A 20,370-nucleotide genomic window follows, 5' to 3' on the forward strand; every position below is an offset into this window, starting at 1 on the left:
TACATTTTTCCTAATCTCAGTAAAAACTAGGGTCATAGTCTCACAATGCTAAGAACAAATAAAGCATGTCATCAGCATTTGATTTTGTAAGGCAGTGGAATTGTGGCAAAGGTTTTTAAAAGGTTTGAATAGTCCCCCTAAAGTAATTAAAATAACCTTGTATCTTTATTTATTCAATTATAAATTTAAATCTCAAAAGCAGAGAGTTTAAGAGTTTATATGCGATTTGAGATTTGAACTTTGTACCTTATATCAGTGGTGGCATTATCTTTTTCCTTTGCTTTTGTTTTCTTTCATAAAGTTTAATTTAAGGAAATAGCAACTTTTGCATTTCAGTAGTTATTTAAATGGAAGCTGGTGTTTGGCCAAATCCCTGATGCAATCAAAGCCATTGCTGTCTAATCCCCTGAAAAAAAAAAATGGTGTATTGCAAAAATATTTGTTGTTGCTGCCATTCAAGCTTCACTTGATTTGTAAACTCTTGCAGATCTGTTATGTGCATTCGTGTGCAAGAGAAAGGAGAATGAAGCCAGTAGCTCCTCGGGCTATAAAATTCCACGGGGATGCCAATGCAAAGTTACCTTCTTACTCCCACAGAGAGCCCAGAGAACATAAGGGAGAAGTTTTTCTTGCAGAAGGGGAGTGGTTTGTTTACAGCTCACCACCACTGTGTGTACTTACAGGAAGCAGAGAGTGAAACCTGAATTTTAATTGAATGTGTGTTTCATCAAGACCAATCTTCAGAGTGCAGATTACAATGCTAGCAAAGCCAGAACATGCGTTCATAATTCAGTTTCAAACCTACCTATGCTTGTTATAAAGTTTATGATTCAAACTCCTTAAACTCCTGGAGGTAACTTTTATTTGAAGCAAAACTATTCATTGTCACATTTTAAAGTTTATTTCCCAAGCATGTTTGTGTTACCAGTTAGTGCATCATAAAATAGTCCCAGTTTATGGACTACATGTATTTTTTAATGAAAAGGGTATTAATATGTTATTTTCAATTATGATTTTCTTTTCAATTATAATGACTATTTCACCATCAGAAAAGGTGAGTTAAGTTACTTGAAGGAATTATTTAATAAAGTTAAGAAAATATTATTTTGAAACATTATCCTCAGGAAGAAATCAATATTATTAGATTATGCGTGATCATTATTTTCTAGGTGGTTTTCTAAAGTTCTTGAAAGGTCATTCAGAGCATTGGGAAGAAGAAATTTGGGATAGTAATAAATTAAAAGCAATTTCACCAGTGCCTGTGCGAAATAATTGAATGGGGAATGACCTTGGGTTGTCTGTTTGCAAGAATATAAATGTCTAATTAATTGTCCATGTCTACCTGAAGCCACTCACATTTTAAAAAGTGGGGGGAAAGTCTTTATAATAACTTCTCAACAGGATATCAGACATCCAATATACTAAACTTCTTATGATTTATGTGAATATTTTGCTAATATGTACTCTTAACATTTGAGGAAGCAAAAATGCAATATTAGGATGTGGTACATGAGCCCCAGAAATTTAAACAGCTTCAAAACAATGTTAATTATCTTGATTTAATCATCCCACAACTTATCTATGTATCAAAATATCACATTGTTTCAATAAATATAGTTGACCCTTGAACAACATGGTGGTTAGGAGCATCAACCCCACCTCATGCAGTCAGAAATCCACATATAACTTTTGATACCTTCAAAACTTAACTACTAATAGCCTCCTGTTGAACAGAAGCCATACTGATAACATAGTAGATTAACATATATTTGTGTGGGTATTATATATTGTATTCTTATAATAAAGTGAGCTAGAGAAAAGAAAATGTTATTAAGAAAATAATAAGGGCTGGACTCAGTGGCTCATGCCTGTAATCCTAGCACTTCGGGAGGCCAAAGCAGGCAGATCACTTGAGGTCAACAGTTCAAGACCAGCCTGGCCAACATAATGAAACCCTGTTTCTACTAAAAATACAATAATTAGCTGGGCATGGTGTTGCACACCTGTAATCCCAGCTACTCAGGAGGCTGAGGCAGGACAATCACTTGAACCTGGTAGGGGGAGGTTGTAGTGAGCCAAGATTATGCCACTACACTCCAGCCTGGGCAACAGAGTGAGACTCAGTCTCAAAAAAAAAATACAGAAAGAAAGAAAAAGAAAAATAGAAAAGAAAAGAATAGGAAGAGAAAATATATTAAGTGGAAGTGGATCATTGTAAAGGTCTTCATCCTCATTGTCTTCATTTTGAGCAGGCTAAAGAGAAGGAGGAAGAATAGGAGGGATTGGTCCTGCTATCTCCGGGTAGCAGACATGGAAGAAAATCCGCATACAAGTGAACCCATGCAGTTCAAGCCCATATTGTTCAAGGGTCAACTTATGTACAATTATTATTTGTCAATTAAAAACAAAAAGACAATAGAACATACTTGAGGTTGACAAAAACATGAGAAGGATATTGCTGTAGGATTGATTGTTTACTAGGTGATCTTAACTGACTGTCATGGTAATCTAAGTACATTCTCGCTGTTTCTAGGATTTCTGAAATCTCAATGGAGGTAGCTGAACAAGGACGTAGAACAGCAGTGACTCCTCCAGCTGACTTGATTGAAAAATGTGATTGTCCCCTGGGCTATTCTGGCCTGTCCTGTGAGGTAAGCTACCTCCTACTAACCTGCTTAATCTCAACTCACTTCAGGAGCTAAATGGAAATACTCCCAGAAGTACCTTTACTACATACATATTCTTAATCTATTTTATTTAATCTTCCACTCACAGTGTGAGACACAGTGGCAAGAGGATAATGTTATTGATACTTAGTACAAATCACACCTGAAGGGAAATAGTTGATCAAAAATTCAAAGATTTGTGAAAATATTTAACAATCAGGAATTAAGAATGTTTTAAGAAGCCTATTTATTATAGCTGATCTATTTTCTTGGACCACTTCTGAAGAGTTAGAGACATTTAAACTGCAATGATTAGGAGATAGGATTATACTGGGTTATGAAAATATTTTTATATAGAACACGACAAAACTTGTGCACTAAATAGCAGGCTGTTCCCTTTAACATAAGCTTCTCAGGGAAACATATATTTGTTCGAACAGTGCTGCTATGAGTCATTACAGTTATAAAACTATCTTTTTTTTTACATTTCAAAAGTAATTTTAAAACTGCTTTTTAATAAACTTTCTGGGATATTCTCTTGTCTGCCTTCAAGATTGTCAAATTTCTTAGGATCTTCATCTTCTGAAAGTTGATTTAATTTCTATAATTATGAAATATTAATGGGAACGGTACGATTTAAGGGAAGTGGAATGAATAGATGAGAAACTGGCCTGGGTTTGAATCTCTACTTCACCATATAGTAAGCCCGAGACCCTGCACAGGGTGTTACACCTCTTTAGGCTTTCGCAGGTAAACACCAAGTCCCTGAGTAGCTACCACTACACTTTCACCTCTCCCACAGACCCCACAGTCTGAAGCCTGGCATGCATGGGGCCTCCAGGACTGCTCCAGCCCTACAGCTGGGATTCCTTCTCATTGGTCAGGCTGGCTGGTGCTCACAGCATACCAGTTAGATGTTATTAATATCTCCCTCACCTACAGCCTGAGTCTTATGAAGACTAAATGAGCTGTGAATGTTAAGGATTCATCACAGCACCTGGTGTGCAGATGATGTAAGTTTTGATGGTTAATATTATTATTAATGTAATCACTAGTTATATACCCATGTATTGATTCAGTTATAAATAATTTTATACATCTTATTTTGTAAATAGGATTTGAGAAGTTTTATTAAGTATGGTACATGAGACAGATGATAACACTAGGTCAAAATTGAAGTGCAACTTAAAAATAATGAGTATATATTTCCTGAGAGGGACGTGGCATCATGAAAAGAAAAAGGAATTTGATTTCAGTGAATCCTACCTAGCTGCACTACTTGGACAGGATACTTGCTCTGTTTCTTGCTAAATCTTGGGTTTTTACCTATACATCCTAAGGATTGATTTAAATGGAAACGTATGTGTGAAAGTCCCGTTACAAACTGACATGCCATTCAGCTTAGTTACCATCACATGGATTCCACATAGTTCAAGGAAAAATTTTATAGAATAACTGCAACTACTTTGTGACACATGCTTAAAATAATTTTCTAGCCTTTTGTGTGACTGCTCTGAAGGGCAATATTTATTTACATGTGTCCATTTTGAGCTAATAAATAATCAAGTAATCCATCTCCTTATTAAATCATATCTCCTACATCTATTTATACACACACCAGTAAACTTATACTGGTACGAACTGCTTATCCAGTAAGCACTGCTATTTCCCATACACATAAGTACACATAGTGTATGGGTAAAAACTGAGACCATGTGGCACATATGAAATGAGTGACCTTTCCGGTGAGCATTGAAGATTTTAAAATGGAGGACAGAAAGAATGTGAGATTTTTCTGGACAAGAGATGGAATTTCCTTTATCCCAGGTAGTGTTTGGTTTTACTTTTAACTGTGTGCTCTTGATCAATGCTCTTAATTGCTGTAGACCTTCGTTATTATATAGCTATCCAATCTATAAAATGACAGATTGAGTTGAAGTTCCAAAATTCTCTGATTCTGCAATATTATTTTGCTATAGAAAATATTCAGTAAGTAGTCAAAGTTGACCTTTAGATATCTTGAAGAGAAGGTTATTACAGCTATATTTTTCTGCATTTATTTGAAATAATACTGTTCACTTGTGAACAAAAATGTTAGTAGAATGGCAAAATTATTTTCATGCAACCAACCTTCCATTCTGGATTTAAAATGTTAAAAACTTTTCTTCATATGATTGATAGACTTTTTGAACAGTACATTCAAATACACGCTTTCCCATTAATTTGAGTCATTTTCCATCATTATATGAAAATGTAAATGAGCACAAATAGAACAAATGATAAATGAAAATCAAGAAAAACTAAGAATATGTACAAATGTCATCTGCATTAGTGGCTTCACCGTCCCATGACTTTCACTTAAGCATCTATTTACAGACAGTAATTGCAGTAATATCTTAGTAGAGAGATTACAGAGATAAAGGCCTATCTCTCATAATAAGGTACCTGAAGTGTTTTCCACAACCCATGGCCTCTAATCCATTATACATCTTATTTATAATTCATCTTGATTCCTAAGTGTAATTACCCAGGCATAAAATCTTATCATCAAAGCAAGAGCTAAAGGCAGTTTTGAAATAATACATCCCATTCCAGTAACATATGCTTTGGGTCATGAATACACAAAGCAATTCCTCTACAATATTTTTACAAAATGTATAGTATTCTAGAGACATCTGCATCTACAGGCTATTTTATTTCCTGTTTTTATCAACAATATGATCGCAAGTAAACAAAATTAAGTATCAGTTACTGCTAAAATATAGCCAGTTGTAAAGACTCTTAGCCTTTGCCTGTTACCTGTACTGTTACGACAGTGCAGCCCTGGTCATTAAAAATGTTAGTTTTAGAAATGCCTAATTATTATAATTTACTATTTGCAGAAGGGGCCAGATTACCTTCAGGAGTCAAACAAAGGACACCATTTCCTCACCAAATTTCTTGGTGTTGGAGCCATTGAGTTTGTTATACTTTATTTAACCTGTCTTTGAGTTACATTAAATGTAGGTTATTGCCCAAACTGATCTAAACTGAGCTTTATGCAGTTGAAAGGTTATATGCAGGTACCGTTCTTACTTATGACTTTCTTTCTTAAATATGGAAAATATTCAGACTTGCATGTGCAGCTCTCTGCAGTAATAGGGAAATCAGAAATTTGTCGATGATCTCTAGGTCATGTTTTGATAGTTTCAGCTTCTATCCTGTCTTCCCATATTTTAATAGGGCTTTAGGCTTGCAGTTGAATGGCAGGTGTCTATTGGATCACCACTCAGAAGCTGTCCCTTGTGGCTATTAAAACTGATTTTTTAAAATCTCCAAATAATTTATACCTATCATCAACACATAAAGCCCAAAAGGCAAAATGTGGAAATAGTCTTAGCTACTTACACATGCACACATCTATCCTTTATCACTTCTGTTGCACACCAGAGACCCAAAGTCTCTGTTTTCATGTACAGACAAGTGTTGAGGAACATGGCATGGTAAGTTATGTTATAATTTTGTTTACAAATATAACCTAAAACAATCATGGTGTCTTTATTTTTAGTTTATTTCCAGCAAACATAGAAAAAACTATTTGAGAGAGAGAAACCTGTTGATTTATGTATGTCAATTATTAAACATGCTTTATCTCAAGTAATCCTCAGATCAACCCTATGAAAAACAGAACCTACCATTGATTGAGTGCTTACCGTCTCCTGCACACTTCCCAATACAGTTACACCAACATCATCGACTATAATTTATGATCCCCATTTTACGGGTGAGAGAATTGAGGCCCATGATCACACACCTACACAGCAATTCAAACCTCAATGAGTCTGTTTCCAAAACCTAGGTAAACTTGTACTCAGCTGTTATATTATGCAGTCATGTGCTGCTTAACGACAGGGATACGTTCTGAGAAATGTGTTGTTAGGTGATTTCCTTATTGTGCAAACATCATAGTGTACATACACAAACCTGAATGGTGCAGCCTACTACACACCTAGGCTACATGGGATAGCCTGTTGCTCCTAGGCTACAAACTGCACAGCATGTTATTGGTACTGAATACAGTAGGCAACTGTAACATAATGGTAAGTATTTGCGTATCTAAACGTATTTAAACATAGCAAAGGTACATTAAAAATATAGTTTTATAATCTTATGGGACCACTGTCGTATACATGGTCCTATCGTTGACCAAAATGTCATTATGCAGCAGCACATGACTGTACAATATTCCTACATTCCAGGTGAGGAAACCAAGGCACACAGTATTCAGAACCTTACTACATACAAAGTGGTGAAACAGGAATTAAACTCGAGTCTGCCTGATTGCAAAATCCATGCAAAGATACAAGATAGAGTGTTTTTATGAGCTCCAGCACAAGTATCTATTTTTATTACTAAACTCTGAAAAAAGAAAGGAGCGCAGTGTGCAGCCCTGAGCCTAGGATATGATGGGTCTCTACTGTCTGCTTCATTCTCTCCTCTCTACCCTCCCACATTTTTGTGTACCTTTGATCTAATTTTTTGATGAAACAATATATTATGAAAATAAATTAAAGATAGAGGAGAGCAGAAGAAAATTGAGCCATGAATAATTTCAACAGTGGGGAAGAGAACTTTGAAAAAGTTTAAATTAGAGTAGAAATGGGTAAGAGGAGCTTAGGAAAGTATTTATTTACTTTTCTTTAATTCCCCATTGTGTTCCAGAAAGGATTTTAGATGGGACTCAAAAAGTAACTTTTTTGCTTCCAGTTCCAACATAATCATTCTCATGAACTTTGTCTCAGTTCACCAAGAGGAAAAACATTCAATATTGACAAACACCCTAAAATTTTTTTAAATTGAAAGAATAGTGCAAAATAATCAAGGAAAAGACAGAATTTGTTTTTTTTTTTAAAAAAAAAAAACACGTTTTAAGTTTCTAATTTTTGCATTGTCAAATTCTCTCTCTCTCTTTTTTGCTACCTCATAGAAATTTCATCCATCAGGACACAAAATAAATCAAAACTAATCTGAAATGTTAAAATTGAAAGACACTTTAGAAGTCATCTGAGTTAACCTACTCATTTGTGGGATGAGGAAACTGGGTCTCAGAGTAACTTGCCCATATCTCTCAGACAAAACTAACATAAAATCAAAGCTTCCCTATTCATTCTTTTTATAGTACCAAGGAGTGGTATGCACTTTTTTTTTTTGAGATGGAGTCTCGCTTTGTCACTCAGGCTGGAGTGCAGTGGCTAGATCTCAGCTTACTGCAACCTCCACTTCCCAGGTTCAAGTGATGCTCATGCCTCAGCCTCCAGAGTAGTTGGGACTACAGACAGCATCACCACACCTGGCTAATTTTTGTATTTTTAGTCAAGACATGGTTTCACTATGTTGGCCAGGCTGGTCTGAAACTCCTGACCTCAAGTGATCCAGCCACCTCAGCCTCCCAAAATGCTGGGATTACAGGCGTGAGCCACCATGTCTTGTTTTGTCCATGTGCCCTTTTATATGCACACTTGCACAACAGAGAATAAGGAGCTTGCCAGTGATGCTGCAAGTTCTAATTGTCTGTTAGAATCTTCTAAGAGTTTTAAAACAAACTTGGGCCTCAACTCTCCCCCAAAGAATTGACTCCACCTCCTCTAGGGCTGCACCGGACCACAGACTCCCACTATGGGTGCTTGTCTGTTGTGTCAGGCTGCCTGTCGGGGAAAACCACAGTAATAGGAAAAATGTGTTGTGCGTTAGAGTAGACTTCACCTTAGGGCTCACCTTCACGTTTGGACCTACAACACTAAACTGTACAATTCCTCGGTGAGGAGTATTACTTCTTGTCTTTCTTTTTCTTCTAAGATTTATTTTAAACTTTTGTTTGAATTTAAAGTGAAGCTAGAAACTTCCTCTCAATTTGTGTGATTTTTTACACAAATTTTTACAGATAGTAATTACAGTAATAACTTAGTAGAGAGATTACAGAGATAAAGGCCTATCTCTCATAGTAACACACATGCATGCACCTAGCAAGTATGTCAATAACACAACAATTTTATATATTTTTATATACATATTTATATATTATATATATATAATTTATATATATATTCAAGGATGAAATCCATGCACAGAAAATCCAGTTTTATTCAGTGGTCAGCTTGCTAAAGAGTTGGAATAACCCACACTATGAGCCACTTTTAAATAGATCTTGGTTTATTTCTTCAGTTATGCTTAAACTAATTCCTCAACCATCATTTCCAGGACTTATTCAATAATAATGGCAAAAATGAACCTTGCTTTTTAAATAATATATATAAACTTTATTAAATTATATGACTATGTCCACCATAAGACAAATAAGACTCAAAATATTTTGAATACTGTTCTCAGTTTTATCAGCTTGCTCAAAGTTGGGACATTATTAAATCTCATTAGAATTTCTTTCAGGCTGTGATAAAAGCAGAGAGTCTCTTGATTAAGTGCTTAATTGTGGTACTTTTGCATTATCCAAATCAAAATAAACAAGGAGGGTGCTGGCTATTAAGCTAGATCTTTTTAAGGAGATTCTTTGTATATTTGCCTCTGGACTGTCTAGGCCAGAACCAAAGGGATATGGAGGCACTAGAAAGTTCTTAATCTGATATTTTTTCTTGCTTAGTCAGCAATCACTTTTCTTTCATCAATGGGCATAAGATTTTTAAGTGAAAAGAAAATTCTACTTAACCAAGGTGGTAAAATAGTCCCCTTGTAATTCTCCATGGGATTTGAAAAACTGACTCCTACCTTTTATTCATAAATCAAGCAATGTCTGCAGCTATGCATGAGGAGAGGACTGAGCCTGAAACACAAGACGGTTCTCATCTTCGTTCCAGAGCTGTGGACTACCTTCCAGAAAGCCAGAGATGTTTGTTGATACATTTTCATAATAAACCCAAATGAAGATGGAAGTCTTGATTTTGCATATGTCAGCTTCACTAGAAGTTTTCTGTTTGCTTTCAGATTTTTATTGCAAAAAGAAAAAAATTATATCAGGGAAAGATAAATTTTATTGGTGGTCTAATAGTTGCAAGACATGTAGAGCTTTTATTATTTCGGATTTCTTACTTTTATAGTCTTTATATCAGTATAAATAATGCATCCATAACACTTTTTATTTAGTTTTTTGCTGTGTTTCATTGGACATTTGCTAGTTATCCATCAAGCACAGTAAAAGCAGATTTTAGGTGTTAAAGACATTGGAATTATGTTTATTCCATATGACAATGTTATTTAAAAACAAACATCTTTTTCAAGAAAAATACTCTTTGGAGCTTTTTCAGGCTGAATTGTATCTACAGATAAAAGCTTTCCTTGGTTAAAGTCTGATTACACATGGATGCCGCCCGAACACCTTGGAGACCAGGAAGAAATACACATTAGGTATCAAAATCGGCACTTGTGTTTGTAAGTGATGTTGCCCCTGCCGCAGGTAGGGGAAGGCCAGTCTGTCTTTGTAGCCACTGAAGAGCTCAAGCGTTGCTAATGCAAAATTTCTAACTTTGCTGTCCTAATTGGCTTCCTTTTCTTTCAGGCATGCTTGCCAGGATTTTATCGACTGCGTTCTCAACCAGGTGGCCGCACCCCTGGACCAACCCTGGGCACCTGTGTTCCATGTCAATGTAATGGACACAGCAGCCTGTGTGACCCTGAAACATCGATATGCCAGGTAGTCCTCTGAGCCTTCCTTGAACAAGGTCCATGTGCTCATTTCTCTTTACACATGCTCAGCATGTGCACGCAGAGGCCAGCTAAACTGCAAGGGAATGCAACTGTGTGTGTGAAATAAAATATGTAAGGGAAAAAGATACTCACAGATTCTACATTTTAAAAAGTGAGGAAAAAATAACTGGGGGAACCACTGAGCATGTCAAGATATAGAATTTTAGCAGCATCTTAGAAGAGCACCAGAAGACATACCTATTTAAAAATTACGTGTGCCTTTTTTTCTGATTATTTTCTTATAAATAAACTTTCTATAAAATTTGGAAATTACAGAAAAGAATTAAGAAGAAAAAATTCACCCGAAATGCAACATAAGATAAAATTTTAATATTTTAAGTATTTCCCACCAATTTTTACATGTGTTTATGAATAAGATTTATATAACACCATTGATGCAGTTTTATGTCTTGTCCTTTACATTTTTACCTATCATGAGGTTGTATTATGTTGTTAGATATTATTTAAAATCTTTATGATCTTTGTTTGGATGTCCCATAATTTACCCATTTCCCTTAGAATTGAGGTACCTCTTATTTTTTTATGTTTCTGCTAGCACCCTGCACTCTCTACCACCACTATCTGCATTAGAACAATCAGAACAATCATGTGTTCCACCCTTTTTATTGTAGTCACTGTAAGAAATTCAGGTTGCCCCTGTCACCACTTGTCCCTCAAGCTGTAATCTGCCCACAGCTCATCTTTGTTAAGCCCATCTCCCACCTCTGCTCATCTTCTGAAACCATTCTACTGAGCTTTGTGGAACTCATGGTCAAAACAGGCAAAATCCCCCGCAGAATCCTCCTCTTCCCTCAATGTTCTCTTTATCGTGCTCTGACTGAAACCCAACTCTCACTTTGCATGCTACTGTCCGGGCAGCCCTCTTAAGGAGTAGCCATCACTTTTTTTTTTTTTTTTTTCCTGAGACGCTGACGCACTCTGTCGTGCAGGCTGGAGGGCAGTGGCGATCTTGGCTCACTGCAACCTCCGCCTCCCGGGTTCAAGTGATTCTCATGCCTCAGCCTCCTGAGTAGCTGGGACTACAGGCTCACGCCACCACACCTGGTTAATTTTTTTTATTTTTAGTAGAGACGGGGTTTTACCATGTTGTCTAGGCTGGCCTCGAACTCCTAACCTCAGGTAATCCACCCGCCTTGGCCTCCCAAAGTGCTGGGATTACAGGCATGAGCCACCACGCCCAGCTGCAGTCGCCATCACTTTCTTTCACTCTCTTCATTCCACTCAGTCTGAAGATGGGGCAGGTTTTCCTGCTCCTCGCTGCCAGTTTCATATTATCCATCCTCCTCTACATCAGGGCCCACAACCCCTGGGCCACAGGAGGATATTGATCCATGGCCTTTTAGAAACCAGACCACACAGCAGGGGCAAGCGGCAGGCAAAAGAGCAAGCGCAGCTTCATTAGCATTTACAGCTGCTCCTCATTCCTGGCATTACTGTACTGCCTGAGCTCCACCTCCTGTCAGATCAGAGACAGCATTAGACTCTCATAGGAGCACAAACCCTATTGTGAACTGCGCACGCGAGGGATCTAGGTTGTGCGCTCCTGAGAATCTAATGCCTGATGATCGATGATCTGTCACTGTCTCCCATCACCCCAAGATGGGACTATCTAGTTGCAGGAAAACAAGCTTAGGGCTTCCACTGATTCTACGTTATGCTGAGTTGTATAATTACTTCATTACATATTACAATGTAATAATAATAGATAGTAATAATAATAGATAATAAAGTGCACAGTAAATATAACATACTTGCACATCACAAAACCATTCCCCAATCCTAGTCCTGGAAAAATTGCCTTCCACGAAACCAGTCCCTGGTGCCAAAAACATTGGAGATGCTGCTCTACAGCACCCAGCTTTGACTCTCATGCTTCCCTCTATGTGCCTGCTCTCCATCTGCTTGTCGAAGTCACCTACTAACCTTTAAATACCCCACATCATTCCTTGCTGATTTTCCCTGTCTCATTGTCATTTTCCCTAGCACTACTCCTGTCATCATTCTTAGTGATTTTAATGACCATGAACTTAACTCTTCCATACTCTTCACTTTCAGTTTCTTGTGCCTCTCTGGTCTCCATTTGAAGCGTTTTTTTTTTTGTCGTTGTTGTTTGTTTTTGTTTTGTTTTGTTTTTTACCACTGTGTCGTTTCTCTCTAGTTTGCTTCTTCTAAATACTTCCACTTCAGCGTGTGTATGTCACAATTGATGCACACACTTTTTTCTTGTTCCTTATCTCATGCTTTCACTGTAGTAACCAGCTTAATAGTCATGATCTTTCATTGGTATTACTGCTTTGCAACGCTCATTTCCCTGGCTACTCCTTTACTTATTTTTTACTCAGTTGAACTCCAACACTGTGAGAATCCTACCATCTCCTCCATACCTGCACCTTCTTTTTTTTTTTTTTTTTTTTTTTTTTGAGACAGAGTCTTGCTCTGTCTCTCCCAGGCTGGAGTGCAGTGGCACGATCTCAGCTCACTGCAAGCTCCGCCTCCCGAGTTCAAGCCATTCTCCTGCCTCAGCCTCCTGAGTAGCTGGGACTACAGGCGCCCACCACCATGCCCGGCTACTTTTTTTGTATTTTTAATAGAGTCGGGGTTTCACTGTGTTAGCCAGGATGGACTCAATCTCCTGACCTCGTGATCCATGATCCACCTCCTTCGGCCTCCCAAAGTGCTGGGACTACAGGCGTAAGCCACTGCGCCCGGCCACCTGCACCTTCTAAGCTGAACGTGGCTGTAGAAAAAGACAATTGTGCCATCTAATCTCACCTTAAATTCATGATCACTCTCTTCAAATGGACCCTTTGTGCTGCTCTGCAATCATGCCACTTTTCTCTCATCCTTTTTCTTTTCCACATTCCTAGGTGATTATTTCATACCTTCCCCTCCATCCTCAAGCCTAAACCTCTCCTCTCACCCCCTCCCGTCCTTACCCTCAGTTGATGGTGTTGCCTCTTATTTCATTGAGAATTTAGAAGCTGTCAGAAGAGAGGTAACAAGCTCCCACTACTGCATGCACCCACTTTTCTGCATATGTGCCCAATTATTATGACTCTTTTCTATTACTTTGGATGAATTATTCTTGTTTCCAGAAAAGATCACGTCTTCCCCATATGTTCTCAGTTCTACCCTCCTCCCGCTTGATGACATCACTCTGGCTAATCTCTCCTCCTTCTTATATTGTCCCTTTTTTTTTCCACCTTAAAAGCAAAAACAAACTCTCCTGACCCATTTCCCTTCTAAGTAACCACTTCATTCTTCTCCTTCCATACAATGAAGAGCTGTCTATCCCCTGTCTATAATTTCTCTTCATCCATTCTCCTTTGAATTACTAAAAACAGGCTATCACTTCCTCTTCTATACTGGATTCAATGGCTAATATACAGCCACCAGTGTTCACCTTACTATATCTAACAGCCAAGTTTGCCACTGTGAATCACCCCACTCTTCTTGAAACCGTTTGCTCAATTTGCTTTCCAGCCCATGGCATTCTGGAGATGTTCAAATTCAATGGCTGCTCTCTCTCAGCTTTCTTCATTACTCTGAAATCTACATAATGGTATTCCTGGGACTCAATCCTCGGAGCCATTTGTTTCTCTAACTACATTCATTCAGATGGTGATCTTACCCAGGCACGTGGCTTTCTGCACTGAAATATTTTGATATTGACATCCCACAGTATTTACTATTAAGTTTATGATTTAATTTAACATCCACTCATTACTATGGTGTGGGGAGGGAATTTTTCTGCAGATATATATTACCACTGTAAAGAAACATTTACTGATTAATATTTCCTTTTCCCCTTGATACATTATTGTATCTGAACATACACAAATTTATTTCGTCCATATTAAGATACGTTTCAGTATAATCCATTTTGTTTTACTTACCTTTTAGCTCTTATTACAATGTTCTGCTTACCTTCATTTTATGTTAACATATCTGTAAAGCAAGGTCCTTTATTTCTCTTCTCTTCTAATTAACTAGATGCTCTTACATATTCTTCCAGCTGACATTTTTGTGCACTATTTCAATCTCTTCCCCAAACATGTTACTGGAATTTTGATTGTAATTAAATTAACCTATTTGTAAAGAATTGCTATATTTACACTAGTCACTCTTCTCTATTCAGATATTTTATGTCTTACAGTAAACTGTTTTAAAGTTGTCTATATCGAGCACACATTTCTCATATAAAAATTCTTTCTATGTATCTTACATTTTCATTTTAATGGTAGTAAACATTACCTGTTTTGTTTCAACATAGTAAATGTCCTAACTGATCATTATTGGTAAACCTTAACTATTAGGATAGGTGTTTTTACGTGTATTTGATATCCAATAACTTTTATTTTAGTTCTAGAAGTTTATCAGTTGATTCAGTTATTGTTATGTTTACAATTTTTTTTTTTTTTTTTTTTTTTTGAGAGGGAGTCTTGCTCTGTCACCCAGGCCAGAGTGCAGTGGTGCTATCATGGCTCACTGCAACCTCCACCTCCCAGGTTCAAGCGATTTTCCTGCCTCAGCCTCCTGAGTAGCTGGGATTACAGGCACCTGCCACCATAACTGGCTAATTTTTGCATTTTAGTAGAGATGGGGTTTCACCATTTTAGCCAGGCTGATTTCAAACTCCTGACCTCAAGTGATCTGCCTGCCTCGGCCTCCCAAAGTTCTGGGACTACAGGCGTGAGCCACCACGCCTGGCCTATAATACTATTATTTGTAAATATTATAATTGTGCTTTTACTTGTCAAAATCTGTATCTGTTATAATAATAATTTCGTGTTTTTAAATTGTCTCCCAAAATAATAAGCTTTCTATTTTATTATTGATTTTAATATGATTGCCTTAAGTCTTTCACCATTAAGTATGATGCTGATGGTTAGTGTAAGAAAAACATTTCTTGTCATGTTAAGAAAACTGCTTTCTATTCCTAGCTTCTTAAAGATATCCTCTTTCAATCAGGATAAGATATTTAAATTACTCATATGCCTAATTGTGGAGAGTGGAGTGGGAATGTAGATGCATTTAAGAGGTGATCATATATAGGTTTTTCACCTTAAACAGAACTATAAATGATATTATTGACTAAATAAATAACTAATATTAGCCATCCATGAATTCCAGAAATAATTACTATCTTGCTTTAGTATGCTATTTTTTCATCAGCTGCTTGACTGAAAAATTCAATAGGCAATTTGGGGGGAAGGGGTTAATCTATACACATTCTTAAGCAAGAATTAAATGTATTTTTCTTATGCAATCTTCACTGGCATTTTTAGCACAGTTATATTTGCTTTTTATGATTAATTTAGAAGCATTTATAAAGAATGCAGTTTAATTTCATTTTTGTTAGGATTAAAATTACCATCTTTATACTGTCCTCTTTTGACCAATTGACTATTATGACTATTTTTGTTCCCAAGAATTCTAAAAGCATGTCTATTTTCTGAGAAATCCCTAGATGAAATATAAAATAAATACTTCCATTAAACAAACACAGCTGGTATAAACCGTTATGCTCCAAATTTTTATATTTTCTTTCATGGAACTCACAACTTTTGAATTTAGGCAACTCTGTTCATCTTCGAAATGGCCTCATGAGGCAAATAAGAACTAGCTGTTATTACTCCCACATTGTAACTGAGGAAACTGAAGCATACTGATTTCTCTTTTATGTGTAATATGGATCTCAGTTTCATATCATATCCATTATACAGTGCAATGCCCTCTACCTTGGTATGGTGGCAAGCGTGAACTCTGCAGTCAGAGTGCCTTGATTCAAATCCTAGCTTCACCCCTTACTGGTAGTGTGAGTCTACTCAATTTATTTAACCTTAATGAGGTCTTAATTTCTTCATTTATATAATGAAAATAATAATAGTGCCTACTCACAGAGTTTTTGTAAGGATTTGATGAAATACTCAATAAAAGGCTTAGAACATTACTTAGTGCATGGTATGCTTCATAAAAGCAATTATGATAATGATGATCATAAAGATGATAGTTACCATACACATTATGTATCATTTATAGTCAAAGAACCAATCGGTTGATAATTAATCAAAAAATAAGTAAAAAAAAAATGATGTCTACCGCTATGCTAGATTTTCTTGCTGTCTTAGTCCATTTAGGATGTTGTAACAAAATATCATAAACTGGGTAGCTTATAAATAACAGAAACTTATTTCCCACAGTTCTGAAGGCTGGGAAGTCCAAGATCAAGTCTCCAGCAAAGTCAGTGTCTGGGGAAGGCTTCTTTCCTGGTCATGGATGACCCCTTCTTTCTTTGTCTTCACGTGTTGGAAGGCACTAGATAGCTCTCTGGGGTCTCTTTTGTAAAGGGCCTAATCCCACTCATGAGGCTCCAGCCTCATGATGTAATCACCTCCCAAAGGCCCCATCTCCTATTACTATCACATTGGGAGACAGGATGTCAACATACAAATTTTTGGAGAACACAATTGTTCAGGCCATAGCAAGCCTTAACCCCCAACATGATGATATTTGGAGATGGGCACTCACTTATCTTGTTTTTCTTTTTCTTCACACATTTCCCTGAAAATATAAAGTGCATAGGAAAGAAAACTGTAGAAAGCTTTATAGACTAGATATTTTAAAGAAACCCAGATCACCTTGTAACTATGCTGCTCATCATACCTAATGATACTTGCCAGATAATTGTTGCTTCATCCTAGGCATTAATAAATCCTATACATAGGCATGTTATTATGAATAGCTCAGTGACTATTGCTCCTTAAGAAAAAAAAATTTTTTGAAGACTAAAACCTATGTGATACTGAATCCAAGGGGAGAGGGGGAGGTAAGTGAACTAACAGTAACTAGTACACACACATAGGTAGTAAGTAGGTAGATCGATAGATAGATAGATAGATAGATAGACAGATAGATAGATAGATACAGAAGGAAGATAAGATATTTTCATTTAATCATTGCTACACCCTGTAGTCAGATTATTTCTCCTATTTTTTTTCACATGGGAATATTGAAGACAGCTAGCTCAAACAACTTTTTAAAGATAAAATAATTTGTGGAAATATTATTTTCACTCTATCATAATTCTTATTTTACAAAGAAAATAATAAAATAAATCTCTATAACTGATCGTTGCTGTTGCCTGAAACATTTAACCAATTAACCCTATCTTCAGTAAATAGACAGATTTGTAACTAGAATTCACAATTTTTTTGTTTTGTAAACCTTATTTAATCTACCTAACAACCTTGCCAAAATAGAGATTGTCAGCATTATACTAAGTTCTGAAAATTAATGCTAAGAAAATGTAAGCAACCTATAAAGCCTTAACCAAAAAGTATTAGAAGCAGGTTTCAAATCCACCACAAACTGCGTTCTCCAGACGGCGAGAGAGTGTAAACACGCTCTACTGATTAAATGAGTTTGATTTTGCAAGCTCAAGTGAATTATATCTTAGAGTTGGGACAGAATCTGCAAAAGTGACTAGTGGTCATGTATGGAAAACACTTGAGAAATTGTGAGAACATAAAATTTGTCACAGGATAGTAAGCAATAAAACATCTTTCCAGGTTTTATAAAGGAAAATAAAATGTAGGAAACTGATTGTGATCTCCAATGAAACTTAAGTATTGCTTACTTAACAAATATCTGTCAACTGTGGAAAAAATAAACAGTGCTCATTAGAAATCAGAATAGGTTCACTTTGTCAGAGGCAATGGCTCATGCCTGTAATCCCAGCACTTTTGGAGGCCAAGAGAAGAGGATCCAGGAGTTCGAGACCAGCATGGTCAACAAAGGCCCCGTGTCTACAAAAAATTAAAAATTAAAAAAAAGAATAGATTCACTCAAAATAACATATATCAGACTAAGTGCCAGGTTTACTGTATATATAATATCTGAAAACCTGGTTTTCTAAATCCCAGTAAAATGTCAAGTTTATCAGACAATGTGATACATCATATCTCAAATTCAGCAAAAATAATAACCGCTATTATGTGTCCAAAACTGTGTATGTACCAGGACCAAAACAGGTCACTGTACAGAGATTATCTCATTTATTTTTACAATAAACTTATGAGATAGACAAGATTATTTCTTCTTTTATAGTTGATGAACTGATGCTAGAGAAATTAAATAACTTGCTTAAGCCATAAAACAGCAGAGGCCACATCCATGTTTCAAATGCTGGTTTGTTTAAATAGATGTTTGATGAGCTATTTCATAGTATCCTTGCACACAAGATTGAAAATATGAGCCAGATGTTAGCCAGCTGATAGGTTGATGGGCATATATGTTGCTAAAAAAATGTGACCCAGAGTACACTCTAGTGATATCTCCAATGATGAGGCATAAGCTTTGTATTTGACCTTGTTGTGTTCAAAATATCTGTAAATGCTTTGGATGATATCTATCAAATGTTCAGATAACATAAAGCTGAAAGTATTATCTAATGTGTTGGATGGTGGGAAAATATCCTGACAGATGAAACTATGAATTACAATTAACAAGATGAGATTAATAGAAAAGATTTGAACTCAGGTAAGCTCACTTGTTTGTTCATTCCTGTGGCATCTGTTAATTATGTTTCCAACATGCAGGTCTATGGCCAATGGTAGATAGTAAGAATATGAAGACTGCATGGGTCTTGCCCTCTTAGGAGCTTATTTTCTAGTTTAGGGGAAAGAATAGAGGAAATGACACATATTAGCAATTCATGTGAAGTAAGAGTCCTTACTTGATTGCAGATTCACTAGGTGCCAACACAGGGCATTGCTACTTGTATAAGATCCAAATCAAGGGAGGAAGTACATTTAATATATTTGCAAGTCACAGCTAGAGACTTATAACCTACTATATTTTGAAAGAAACCCTGAGTAAGATTGCTAAATGTTTAGCTTGAAACAAAGATTTAGGAAGTAATAGTATTCTTAGATATTTGAGGACCTTCCCTAGGAAAAGGGAATTAGACTTAATTTTCATAGCTTCAGAAGGCAGAACTTGGATCACTGACTGAAAATTAGAATGCAACAAATTTTTATTCACCGTAAGGAAAAACTTCACAGCTTATGCAAGACGAAAAAAACTGTCTTATAAGAATTCATGCATTTAATGATATCTCAAGGAAAGTATAGAAGGCATTCCTGTATGGCAAGAAGGTGAGATTAAGTAATTTCTCACCTTAGGCCTGTGATACTATAATATTAATGTTATACTCATTTGATTTTGTAGAAGGAATGTATACCAACAGTTTTCCAGTTTGCAAAAAAAACTTAACAAATCTAATATATTCTGATGTATTATTTAAGAGATACTAGCACATACCACTCTTGAGAATATAATTAAACTTCTCATTAGGCATGCAAAATATAGAAATTTCCCTTAATGGCTAATTTTTGTATAAGAAAAAATATTATTATGTACACTATTTCAAAGCAGACAGGAAAGTCATATGAAAAGGGTATGTCAAAAAAGTTTCAAAAAGAGGATCCTGATTTATGTGTTGTGTGTTTGTGGACCTAACCAGGACATTTGATTCAATTAACCAAGTTTAGTATGTCAGCAACCCTCTGAAAGATTGACAAGATTGACTGTCCAGAGAAGATTACAATATTTGCTTTCTCTGTTGAAGAAATTATGTAGACTTACAGGTATAAGAGAAACAAAATCATATTTTTGAATCTCTGTCTTTTTAGTAATAATTATTGGCTTTAAGGATTTTAATTCAGTTACTAATGTTATATTTAGGTTACATAGAATAATTCATTATGCGATTATTTTACTGCAAAAGCAAAATGCTGAAAATTATTGTTGACGATCCCATGTATTTTTGGCACATTCATCTCTATAACTATAAAATATGTTCTTAAAACACTCCCCAGTTAACACTTATTCATCAGCATGACACCTTGCTGAATGACTTGAAATTAGAATTCATAGATAATTATTT

The 20,370-nt window shown here is 36.2% G+C and overlaps 1 protein-coding gene across 3 annotated transcripts in view; it reads left to right on the forward strand.

The window, feature by feature from the left end:
- LAMA2 (laminin subunit alpha 2) overlaps positions 1-20,370 on the forward strand; it is a 652,245-nt gene that overhangs the window by 440,365 nt on the left and 191,510 nt on the right. For all 3 annotated transcript variants that reach the window (XM_054558144.2, XM_054558145.2, XM_054558146.2), the window contains 2 exons: positions 2,534-2,651; positions 10,213-10,347. In XM_054558144.2, the coding sequence (XP_054414119.2) occupies positions 2,534-2,651; positions 10,213-10,347 (253 nt within the window). The remainder of the gene's footprint in view (positions 1-2,533; positions 2,652-10,212; positions 10,348-20,370) is intronic.

This window comes from Pongo abelii, chromosome 5 (genome assembly GCF_028885655.2).
Source record: "Pongo abelii isolate AG06213 chromosome 5, NHGRI_mPonAbe1-v2.0_pri, whole genome shotgun sequence".
NCBI classification, from domain to species: domain Eukaryota; kingdom Metazoa; phylum Chordata; class Mammalia; order Primates; family Hominidae; genus Pongo; species Pongo abelii.